A 13,130-nucleotide genomic window follows, 5' to 3' on the forward strand; every position below is an offset into this window, starting at 1 on the left:
TACTCAGTAATAAGTCTAAATATTTTTGTCTATTAAAATAAAGAGCTTTATTAAACACAACCATGCAAAATTTCCATACATTTTCAAGATCTTATATTAAGAAAAGTAAATATGTATGCCCATGGGACTTTGGGTCACAATGTATCAGCTCAGCTTCTGGAGGAACTGGAGACCGAGGTCACTATTGGGCAATTAACTGTGTCTATATGATCAAGCCCCAATAAAAACTCCAGACAACAAGGCTCAGGTGAGTTTCTCTGGATGGCAGTATTCCATGCATACTGTCACGTGTCTCTGCCACGAGAAGTTCATACTGTTCACAATTCCACTAGGAGAGGTCAACTGGAAGCTTTGAACGTGGAACTATGCACCGTGTGCCTCTTCCCTTGGCTGTTTGGTTTTTTCCCCCCCCGCCTGTATTCTTTTGCTGTAATAAACTGTAACCATGAGTATAATAGCTTGCAGTGAGTTCTGTGAGTCCTTCTAGTAAATTATCAAACCAACCTGAGGGTAGTCTGAACTTTGCAAAACCTGAAATTGGTGTCAGGAGTGAGGATGGTTTTGGGGACTCCCAAACTTTGCACTTTGAGACCATCATTTTCCTCTGCCAACATAGGAACCTGGATGGGAAAACTTGAGAAACACTTATCTAGACCCACACCATCATAAATTATTATAATCCAAAAATATTTATTAACCATCTGCTCTGTGACAAGCACTACGCTGGGTACTAGGAATCTAAAAATGAGCAAAGCACAGTCCAGCTCCTCCCCTCAAGGAGCTCATAGACATCGTACCACAGGAAAGAGGGAGTGAACAAGATAGTTATATAACTCTGCCCTGGAGCCTACTTTCAGGGAGGAATGGCAAGTTATGTGTGAGTGTGAGTATCATCTAAACGAGCAGGCATCCTTAAGTGAAATCTAAATACACTGACAACAACTTCATTTGGGTGTCATTCCCATTTAATTCACCGGGAGTCAAAGAGTTCTACTTTCCCTGAATACTAGGCATATGGTTACGCCATTTACCAAAAGAAGGAACAAAAATGCAGAGAAAAATTATATGAAAAGACAGGTTACGGTTCCAATAAGTGGGTGTTTGAGGCCCCAGAAAGATACCATATGGAAAATGTAAGATCCAGGTGGGGGGCGGGTCTAGAGTTTGGGTGGAAAGATTGGGATTAGACACCCAGATTTGGGAATCATAGCATAAAGTAGTTAATGCGGTGGAAAGGGATGGGCTGACTTGCAACTTTGTAATGCCCTTTAAAATGTTAGAAGCATCACTGAAAGATAGTACAATATGTTGGGAAACACCAACATTTAAGGGCCATATGGAGCAAAGCAGGCGGAGAAGAGGCTGACAATGAGAAGCCAGAGAGTTTGGACGACGCGAGTGGTGGGCTATGATCCAAGAGGAGTTTTATCAAAGCTATTCAGAGCGCACTTGAATGAGGTCAAGCAGGAAATGATTTGGTTCTTGGCTTGGGAAGTCCACCACCCCTAGAGGTCTTCCATAACAACCTAGGGAAACACACTGAGAGTAATTTTTATTTGGAAGACGAGATGCAGTGGATCAGGAAAAAATCCTACCCTCTCTGGGCAAGGGCTAAAGTGGAGTGACAGCGAAAAGACAAAATTCTTAGCTCTTCTATGCCTTTAGTAAATGCTATCGAATGCGGGAAGTTTGGCTGGGATCCCTGGCTAAGTACTTCGTCTCTTCTCAGAGCTCCTCAGAACTGAGCAAAAGCAGCCCCCGCCCCTCCTTGGGAACGTGCCGGGCCCGCCTCCAGCCTCAGCCCCTCCGCGGGGGAGCAGGAGCGTGGCGCAACCGCCAGGGGGCGCAGACTGCGGGCTTATTTGTAAGACTTGGGGCGGGGCCACGGGCGGGGCGGGCCCTGGGGAGGCTTCCGGTTTCCGGCTTCCGGCGGAGTGCTGGGTAGTCGCTCGCAGCCGTCATGGCAGCGGAGGAGAAGGATCCTCTGAGCTATTTCGCGGCATACGGGAGCAGCAGCTCAGGCTCCTCGGACGAAGAGGATAACATCGAGCCGGAGGAGACGAGTCGCAGAACCCCGGATCCGGCGAAGTCGGCGGGCGGCTGTAGGAACAAGGCGGAGAAGCGGCTCCCGGGACCCGACGAGCTGTTTAGGAGCGTGACTCGCCCGGCTTTTCTCTACAATCCGCTCAACAAGCAGATAGACTGGGAGAGGCACGTCGTCAAGGCGCCTGAGGAGGTGAGGTCCCCGACCCCGTTTCCCGGTCTCGGCCCCGGCCTGCGCCCCCTTCCTCCTGAGCCCCCTGCTGGGGACCTGCTGTCCGTTCCCCCACACGCAGTCACCCCCGCGGGATGCCGCACCACCCCCACCCACCTCAAGCCCTGGGAAACCTGGTCCCCTCCCCCAGCCTGGTGGGTGTCAGACCGGACCCGCAGCCCCGCCCCTTGTGAGGAGACCCAAACCTCCGCGCTCGGTGCCCCGACCCCGCGCGGCGAGGACTAACAGTGGTGACTCCCCCGCCCCCCCCGCTGCAGCTTCTCCCTGAGACCCCTTCCCTTTGACGCCGAAGTGCCTGCGGTGTTGCCTCCAAGACAGTGTCTGCTGCAGTCTCCTGAAGGGGTCAGCCTTGGCGTAGTATCTCTGAGACTGGATTCTTCTTTGGTAACTAAATGTTATTAGCTTTATTCATATAGGGAACCCTTTGGCTTTTCACTTAACAGTATTGTGATTTTGATGGAAAAATGTGTCTTTCAACCTTAAAGAAAAAAAAAGTCAGCCTGAACGATAAGCGAACGGCAGGGAGTTGCATGTGCCCACGTCCATCGTAGGAACCTCGGTTCGTCACAGTGCTTCTTAATGTGCTTGCTTAACAGCCTCCAAAGGAATTCAAAATATGGAAGTCAAATTATGTACCACCTCCTGAGACCTACACCACTGAGAAGAAGCCTCCGCCTCCAGAGCTTGACATGGCAATAAAATGGTCTAACATATATGAGGACAATGGTGATGATGCTCCACAGAATGCTAAGAAAGCTAGGCTTCTACCAGAAGGGGAGGAGACGTTGGAATCAGGTAAGGAAAGTCAGAATCCGGTGGTGATCTATTTTGATCCCCGTGATGGGCTTAAAAAGAATGAGATATTTAATGAATGAAAATTAAATCTAGCGAATTGGCAAACTAATTTGATGGTCTTTGGATACTTATTGCTCTGCTTTTGAGAAAGATCATATACATTTGGCTTTAACATGAAGTCTCTGATAGCTCAGCTAGTAGTAGTTGCGGCATTTTAGTGAAAGATCATAAATTATTCAGGCTTTAAAATATCTGATATCCAGTAGTCTGATTTATGATGCCTTATTATTAGAACAACACAAATCAATTCCTGGATTCTTGTGACCGTAGCTACAAAGTACTGAAGGCTTAATTTTCTTTTTTTTTTCCTTCTTTTAATTTTTTTTCTTTTCTTTTTTCTTTTTTTATTTTTTGAGACAGCATTTCGCTCTTGTTGCCCAGGCTGGAGTGCAATGGCGCCATCTCGGCTCACTGCAACCTCCACCTCCCAGGTTCAAGCGATTATCCTGCCTCAGCCTCCAAGTAGCTGGGATTACAGGCGCCTGCCACCATGCCGGGGTAATTTTTTTTTTTTTTTTTTTTTTTGTAGAGGTGGGGTTTCACCATGTTGGTCAGGCTGATCTTGAACTCCTGACCTCAGGTGATCCACCTGCCTCGGCCTCCCAAATTGTTGAGATTACAGGCGTGAGCCACCGCGCCCGGCCGAAGGCTTCATTTTCTATTAAAGCAGTTGTGCTTCAGAGCTAAAATTAGTATGACAAAATGAATGTAACTGAGCATTACTACCTAGTAATAGGAAGATGATGACTGAGTTGTTTTACTTTAGTTCATAATAGCATAATTTCATCTCTTACTTGGACTATCACAGTAATCTTTGCCTACACACTCTTACCCAATCTGTACCATCCTTCACTGCAGCTAATGTTGAGTTTCTAAAAGTCATATCTGATTATGTAACTTGCCTGCTTAAAACCCTTCAACGGGATAGAGTCAAGGCCTTCTATTGATAGGCCCTTTCTCCCTGTCCACAGTCATTTTTAATGGCCCCTTTCTAGCACTTGAAGATCTTGAAATCCAGAACTGAATTGTATGGTTCCCTGCCTTTCAGTATACGTTGCACCTTATTCTGGAGTGTTCTTTCTTATCTCTGGCTAGTAAACTAATTCATCCTTCAAAATCCAAATCAAAAGAAGAAATCTCAGGTATCACCTCTAATAATTATTTGCTCCTCTGTACCTTGTTTATGCTAATGCTGTTGATTGCCCTCATCACTTGTATGTGATTTTTTTAAAAGTCTGTCTGCTTTATGATGAGTTCCTCAAACAGAAGGATTTGAAATGTTTATGTTTGTATCGAGTACATTGTAAGTATTCAGTAATTGTTGAACTAATGTTTTGGACCATTATTTTTAAGAAAGAGTATGCCATTTTTGTTAAACAGATTTCTGATCTTCCCACAATACAAGGGCTACTTAGCCCATTTTTAACAGTCATGCAGGGAGTGATGTTTTGTTTTAAGAGAAAGGAGAACTGACTGGCAGGAGTTCTTTCTTTAATTTTGAATCTACCTAGCTTTTCCATTACTTCTGCTGACTTCCAATATGTATTAGAAGTCACTAATGAAGGAGCATCTTCAGGAAGTAACATCTTTTTGCAGACCTTAAATGATGTAAACATTTATAGTACCTCATATTGTACAATCTTTTTGTTTTCTTTTCTTTTTTTTTTTGAGACGGCGTCTCTGTCGGTCGCCCAGGCTGGAGTGCAGTGGCGCCATCTCGGCTCACTGCAAGCTCCGCCTCCCGAGTTCATGCCATTCTCCCGCCTCAGCCTCCCGAGTAGCTGGGACTGCAGGCGTCCCACTCCCGGCTAATTTTTTTGTATTTTTAGTAGAGACGGGGTTTCACTGTGTTAGCCAGGATGGTCTGGATCTCCTGACCTCGTGATCTGCCCGCCTTGGCCTCCCAGAGTGCTGGGATTACAGGCATGAGCCACCGCGCCCGGCCAATCCTTTTCATAATTAGTAAAAATATATTTGCTTAAATAATCTTTAATTATTACAACACCTTGTGAAATGAGATAGAGAAATGTGGAAGTGATAGCTTACATAACTTGTCCGAGGTCACAAACTAGAAAATGCCAAATTCTAAAATAGGCACTTTCACACAGTTTTCTAATTTATTACTGCCAGCAACCTGATACAGAAGTGCTACATGACTCATTATTCCTGTTTTACAGATGATAAAACAATCTGAGATTAGGGAATTTACCCAAATTCATTCACGCAGCTAAAGAAGAGGCAGAGTACTAGGCATTCAAATCCAGACCTTTAAATAGAAATTATGCCTTATTAAACTGGGATTTGGTCTCCTGATGAATAGCTGTTTCTCAACAGTGAGATATAGCTATTCTTCTGTAGGGAGAATGGCAGTAAAGATACTAGGGTTGATACTCAAACGAGATTTCCATAGGCTGGTGCTCTCACATCTTTGTCATTATATGGAAAAAAACAGGATTATACACCAGGGCAAGCAAGAAAGAATTATCTTTTTTCTAGCTTAGCTTTTGAGTTAAGTTAGAAGGAGTTCCAAATATGTGGCAAATAACACTGCTATTCACGTAGATAATTTCTGTCTTTTTGATCACATGATGGTCCTTTATTGGAAAACAAATACAGGCAAAATCAAATAACAGACCCACTTTTTAGAAGTGATTTTTGCCATTTCAGATTCCTATATCATAAACCCACTGTAAAATCAATTTATGTTATAATTTTTTAGCCTTTCTTTTTCATTCATAAAACATGTATCAGAAACTCTACACTCTTATCCAAATTTTAGATTAGCAAGTTACTTTTTTTGCTTCCCCATTCTGCCCTTTGGCCTTTTATTGCCGGTTAACGTCTTCCAGTTACTTTAGAGGAAGAGCTGGGAAAGGTTCAGAACTTATCATTGGGTCTTGCTGCTTATCAGCGCTTCAGGTTTTTTTTTTTTTTTTTTTTTTTTTTTGAGATGGAGTCTCGCTCTGTCGCCCAGGCTGGAGTGCAATGGTGCGATCTCAGCTCACTGCAACCTCCGCCTCCCAGGTTCAAGCGATTCTCCTGCCTCAGCCTGCCAAGTAGCTGGGACTACAGGCACACGCCACCACGCCCAGCTAATTTTTGTATTTTTAGTGGAGACGGGGTTTCACTATGTTGGTCAGGGTGGTCTCTATCTCCTGACCTCGTGATCCGCCCGCTTCAGCCTCCCAAAGTGCTGGGATTACAGGCATGAGCCACCGCACCCTGCCACTTCTGGTTTTAGTGGTTGTAAAATGTTGGTAAGCAAAGCTTAGTTATTAGTTGTAGCTTTATTGACATGTATAATAATTGTAAAAGCATAATTAATATAGTGATTTTTAGTTTACACTTTTTAGAATTTAGAAAGTTTGTATATTGATAAGTTAAACTTACTTAACTTGAGTGATTTGAGTTCCGTAATAAAAAAATTGTTTCCTTACCAGTACATCTATACTATATGAGACCGAGTAAAAAAGCTCAGTAAAGTTGATAAATGAACATTGCTCAGATTTTTTCCCCTACTCTAGTTTATAAAGCAATGCCTTGTCATGACACTAGATGGCATAGCACTTCTGCTCAAATCACTGATAGCCAGTTACTTTTTAACTTCAGTAGTTTGTGGTTTTGTTATTCAGTTAATTTACTTGTAATAAGTGGCAAATTAAATCAAAAATATCTCGGTATCATCTTCTAAATGTATGTTAATGCATAGTGAATATTATAGTAAACTTAGTACTTTCCATTTTTATATTATCACTACTGAAAATCTCAAAAGAGGAGCTTAGTGATAATTAACTCCAGTTAAAAAGCAAAAGGTATTAGCAGGGCATGGTGGTGGGTGCCTGTAATCCCAGCTACTTGGGAGGCTGAGGCAGGAGAATTGCTTGAACCCAGGAGGCGGAGGTTGCAGTCACCCAAGATCATGCAACTACACTCCAGCCTAGGTGACAAGAGTGAAACTCCGTCTCAAAAAAAAAAAAAAAAAATCAGTTTATCCAAGACAGTATATCAGAAAGAAAGAAGCAATAGAGAACTAGTATTGTTCTTGTATGCGTTAGACTTTACATAATATTAGTTGTCCTGATGTCAATGTTACTTCTTTCAATTAATTCTTCTACTTTCCCAGAATAGCATCTATATTGCTTTTAATTTTGAGGGTTTTAAAATAAAATGCAGTGTATGTCAAATGTACAGTTTAGTACCAAGCCAGTAGATGTCAGTATGACGCCTTAAGTCTTCTTTAATTAAAGATATTTTTTTAAATTAAAAAAAAAAAAGCAAAAGGTGCCGGGTGCAGTGGCTCACGCCTGTAATCCCAGCACTTTGGGAGGCCGAGGTGGGTGGATCACGAGGTCAGGAAATCGAGACCATCCTGGCTAACATTGTGAAACCCTGTCTCTACTAAAAATACAAAAAATTAGCTAGGTGTGATGGCAGGCGCCTATAGTCCCAGCTGCTTGGGAGGCTGAGGCAGGAGAATGGCGTGAACCCGGGAGGTGGAGCTTACAGTGAGTGGAGATGGCACCACTGCCCTCCAGCCTGGGCAACAGGGCAAGACTCCATCTCAAAAAAAAAAAAAAAAAAAGCAAAAGGTTTGGCTTGTTTGGGTGATATACCATGTTATTTGGTTTGTAGAGCCAGTATTTTTGTGTGAACATGATGAACTACTGATTAAAACTTTGATTTGTAAATTCCTGGGGTGAGTTGATCTGAATTGTATTTTATTCCACTGCCTACATAAATCCATAGTGCTCTGTGAAGCATGTGAATAACATCACCATGCTGTGCTTGAAGGAGAGTGAAGATGAATGGTATTGATTGTTATCTGCATCAATAAATGAGATATTCTGATTATGGTACAGTTAGCAGAAGGGAATTGAAGGCTTAAGATTTTAATATTTCCTTCAAGGAATTTATGATCTGATGTCAGTGGTTCCCCACATTTTTTAATATGAAGGCTTCTTTCAATATCGAGATATTTTATAGATCTCCACATGATAACCTGTTGAACTTTTTGAGTATCTGTTGATCAAGAAAATAAAGTCAAAAGCTACAATTAATTAGTAATGTGCTCAAAATAAATTTGTATTTTATAAATCGTAACATCTTTTCCATGTTACTCTGTCTATACGGAGTTCTTAATACCACACATTTGCTTAGGGAGATGGAATTAGCAACTAGTCTGTGCTACCCTGTATTTTTTTTTTTTAACCATGTAGTTGGATTTTTAAAAATAGAATAAAAGAGTTCACTTTTTCAGGTTTGACAACATTTTTATGAATTGGAAATTTTCTGTGGCTACAGATACTATTAACATTTTGGAAAGGTGTAAAGAACATTGTTTTAATGTACGGCTCTTCTCTAACCTCCCTCCCCTCTCCAAATTCTCCATAATGTGAAGTAGGAAGATATGTATTTTTCTGTTGCCATTAGAATGTTCTGGCCATCCTAGGAATGGGGACGGGGAGGGTGGGGGTGGGAATTAGAACTTACTAGAATAAAATTCCAAATAGAGGTTTGGGGAAACATACTTGTGAGTGCTTTTTAACCTCAAAATAAGGATTTGGGGTGGGTGGAGAAGGTGATGGGGAAGAAGAAGTTGTTTTTGGAGGAGAGAAAGCAGATTGAAAGGAAAAGGACAGCTGATAGCCACTTAAATAATGTCATCATTAGATTGATACCTATTTTTTGTAAAAAGAAAACAATATGCTTCATTCTTACAAAGCATTGATTGTATTTGAATATGCACAATGTAAATACTATCATGCCGTGGTGTCCAAGGGAGAGAATACAGTCATGAGTTCTTAGTTTCTGTTATTGGTTGAGCCAATAAAGCCCCTTCGTCATCCTTTTCTGCTTATCACTAGCGACAGAAACTAAAAACTATGGCTTCAGGCTGCTAAAAGCCTAAAACAAAACAGAACAACAACAACAAATAAGGCAGGTTGGACAAGCTTGCTGAGTATTTGGGAGCCTTTTTCAAAAGTCTGATTTGGGGGAAGTAAAGTCACTTATTTTAAGCTACCTTAATAAAACACCTGAAGAGTCACTTTGTGAATTTTGTATGGCTGCAATTGAAAAAAAAAATTGCTCACTTTCACTTGCATTTAAAAATCAGAGCTCTAAAAGTTAATTCTTGTTTTTTATTGGGAAACTGAGAGAAACATTAGTTGATGAGGGTAACAATTTTGGTATAAAGCCAGTGAAATTTTAATGCTTAACATGTTGGGTTTTTTAAAATTACTGATTGAAACTCTTTTTTCTATTTAAAGATGATGAAAAAGATGAGCATACTTCTAAAAAGCGCAAAGTAGAGCCAGGAGAACCAGCAAAGAAGAAAAAGTAGAAACAAATGACCAGAATTTCTATACTGCTAAACTTGTTGAAATGTTTCTTTGGACAGATTAAGTTGATATTGTGGGTTATTATGCCACATATCTATGAAAGTGCATACGTTAATGAACTAATAAGTATTGCCTCAAGAACTTTCCACTATAGAATTTTTTATTTAAAACATGTATGTATTTAAAACTCAACTGGTGACTTGTGATTGTGAAATTGATAACACTTGGATGCATTCTTGCTCTCACAGAATTGGTGACATGCTTTGAGAGTTTTGTCACATGTTGACATGCCAATGTTCTATAAACCTTTTATAAAGGAATATATTTTTAAAGTAAATATATTGTAATGTACTGTGAACTTGTAGGGTGCTTTTCAACAGTCTTTGTACAGTGTAAATAGATCATGGAAATAAAATTACTTATTCAATATTACTATTACTGTATAACATTAACATTTGAATGTTTGTCTGTGACAGGTACCCTATTTGTCTTGTGACATTTTAAGTTGTAATAAGAAGTATTACCATTTAAAGAGTGCCTCCTGTGTTCCAGGTGCTTTGTGCATATATTTTCTCTGATCCTTAAACAACCTAGCAAGGTATTATTAGTATTCTCATTTTATAATAAAGAGTGCTTGAGTAGCTTGTCTAATGTTACACAGCTAGTGAGTGATTCATTTGGAATTTAACTTGGGACACTTGAACTTCAAAATCATCACATTAAACCACCTGTCCACCAGTCAAAATTTAGTCATCTTTCAAGAATGACATCAGTTGTCATCTCTTCCAGGTACTTTTCTGTTGTCCCTGGAGATCTGTTAGTGGAGATCTTTTCCTCTCCCGATTGTATGACTGTACTTATCATCTATGCTTTATGGTTATTCATTAATTTGTTTATTAAATTGTACGTTTACAGGACATTCAGTTAAATTTGAATTTCAGATAAATAATGTTTTAGTATATTTAATATTCAGGACATATACAAAAAATTTATCTGAAATTCAAATTTAACTGAACATCTTTTATCTGGTAACCCTACTTCTACGTGTTTTCTCTACCCAGCTTCTATTTTAATGCTCTGCATATAGTAATAATAAAATGAACAAGAAGTAGTTGGGAAGATGTGATCTTTGAGTTACAAAATGCAGTTATTTGTAGCATTTTGAACCATAAAAAGGTTACACTCTGCATCAATCTTTCCATGAATCTCAAGCCCTTAAGAGATAAGAATTACAGAACAGTGCACAGTGTATAAGAACAAGACAGCCAAGCATGGTGGCTTATGCTTGTAATCCCAGCACTTTGGGAGGCTAAGGTGGGAGGATAGCTTGAGGTCAAGAGTTGGAGACCAGCCTAGACAACATGACAAGACCCCATCTCTACAAAAAATAATTTAGAAAGAAAAAGACATAATCTGAGTTTTTTTTTTAATCTGTTTTTCCCCATTGTGGAAGATAAAATTTGAATAATTATGCGAGATTTGTTTACTTAGGCATGTGTATCAAGTAGATTAAAATTTATAAAAGTCATTAAGAGTGATTGCACCAGCCATGGTGCTTTGTGGAATGAAGGTGCCTAACAGCATGATGGCTTCCAGTATATCTCAAGTTTAGAAAAAACAATTCTATAGCTGCCCATTCTCTAGGTTTGCAAATATATGAATCCCAAAATTGAAGTAATTGCTAAAGGAAGAATTTTTTTTTAAGATTGTAGTCTTTGTAATGAATTTGGAAATCTGTGGTATCATATACTAAGGAGTGGCATCAAGTGATAAAGCAAGACCATAGTATGACATGACACCAAACACAACCAAATCAAGTTATATTTGTGAAGTGATTCCCAAGCTCTGGAGAAATCTAAAATTTGGATGCATGTGTTGGTGGAGCAAATATCTCAGAAGTTACTGAAATATTGCAAGGTTCTTAAGTTAGCATGAAAGCAAACTTTTTTCTCTCTTTCCTAGGAGATGTGCAGAGTATGTTTTATGAGGAGGAAGACAGGACTTAGGAGGGAAGAGGCTAAATATTTTGGAGCAAGTCTGACTCAGCCATTTGTATCTCCTGGTTGGAAAATGGACTGTCATATCACTCTACATTCATCATCACATTAGAGAATAGATTATTTTCCCCTTTAGATATGTCCTGGGAACGTGTTTGCACAAGTGTCCATGTGGGTACTGAGGTGAAGTTTGGTTGAGCTAGTGGAAATCTAGTGGGGAAAAGTCTTAAAAATCCATATGTGTAAGAAGTATCTTTCCAAGTATCTGACCAAGTATCTTTCATTTTAGAGAATTGAGTCACTTGATACTTCTGATTGTTTCCTCTACTTTAAAGAAGTTAAGCTTGGGCAATATGTTGAGATCCTGATCTGGTTTGGCTGTGTTCCCAACCAAATCTCACTTAAATTGTAATTCCCACAATTCCCATGTGTCATGGGTGGTGACTGAATTATGGAGGTGGATCTTTCCCTTGCTGTTCTTATGATAGTGAATGAGTCTTATGAGATCTGATGGTTTTAAAAACCATCAGTGCAGGGAGTTGCCCTGCACAAGCTCTCTTTGCCTGCTGCCCTCCACATAAGATGTGTCTTGCTCCTCCTTGCCTTCTGCCATGATTGTGAGGCTTCCCTAGCCATGTGGAACTGTAAGTCCAATTAAACCTGTTTCTTTTGCAAATTGTCCAGTCTCTGGTATGTCTTTATCAGCAGCATGAAAATGGACTAATACAGTTAATTGGTACCAGTAGAGTGGGGTACTGCTGAAAAGATACCCAAAAACATGGAAGTGACTTTGGAACTGAGTACAAGGCAGAGGTTGGAACGTTTGGAGGGCTCAGAAGAAGACAGGAAAATGTGGGAAAGTTTGGAGCTCCCTAGAGACTTGTTTAATGGCTTTGACCAAAATGCTGATAATGATATGAGCAATGAAATCCAGGCTGAGGGGGTCTCAGATGGAGATGAGGAACTTGTTGGGAACTAGAGGAAAGGTCACTCTTGATATGTTTTAGCAAAGAGACTAGTGGCATTTTGCCCATCCTAGAGATTTGTGGAACTTTGAACTTGAGAAAGATAATTTAGGGTATTTGGTGGAAGAAATTTTTAAGCAGCAAAGCATTCAAGAGGTGACTTGGATGCTGTTAAACGCATTCGGTTTTATAAGGGAAGCAGAGCATGAAAGTTTAGAAAATTTGCAGCCTGACAATGCGATAGAAAAGAAAATCCCATTTTCTGAGAAGAAATTTAACCTGGCTGCAGAAATTTGCTTAGGTAATAAAGAGCCAAATGCTAATCCCCAAGACAATGGGGAAAATGTCTCCAAGGCAGGTTAGAGGTCTTCACAGCAGCCCCTCCCATCACAGGCCCAGAGGCCTAGGAGGAAAAAGTGGTTTCGTGGGCCAGACCCAGGATTCCTGTGCTGTGTGCAGCCTAGGAACTTGGTGCCCTGTGTCCCAGCCAATCCAGCCGTGGCTGAAAGGAGCCAACGTAGAGCTCAGGCCATGGCTTCAGAGCATGCAAGCTCCAAGCCTTGACTATGACTGCTAAATGTTGCAAGTAAGCCGAATTCCTCACCCCTAGCTTAGGGTTGATTCTCATTTGTCTTGGTATAATGCTATCCCCTCATCCAGAGGCTTGTGTTTTCAGTTATATGGGCCAATATTCTTA

General features: G+C 40.5%; 1 protein-coding gene across 1 annotated transcript; it reads left to right on the forward strand.

Annotated features, from left to right (window-relative positions):
- Positions 1-1,931: 1,931 nt before the first annotated feature.
- Positions 1,932-12,137, forward strand: C12H1orf52 (chromosome 12 C1orf52 homolog). The gene is made up of 3 exons (XM_003260277.2): positions 1,932-2,236; positions 2,872-3,070; positions 9,400-12,137. The coding sequence occupies exons 1-3, from the start codon at positions 1,961-1,963 to the stop codon at positions 9,471-9,473; spliced, it is 549 nt and encodes a 182-aa protein (XP_003260325.1). The 5' UTR covers positions 1,932-1,960; the 3' UTR covers positions 9,474-12,137.
- The last annotated feature ends 993 nt before the right edge of the window (positions 12,138-13,130 follow it).

This window comes from Nomascus leucogenys, chromosome 12, assembly GCF_006542625.1.
Source record: "Nomascus leucogenys isolate Asia chromosome 12, Asia_NLE_v1, whole genome shotgun sequence".
NCBI lineage: Eukaryota > Metazoa > Chordata > Mammalia > Primates > Hylobatidae > Nomascus > Nomascus leucogenys.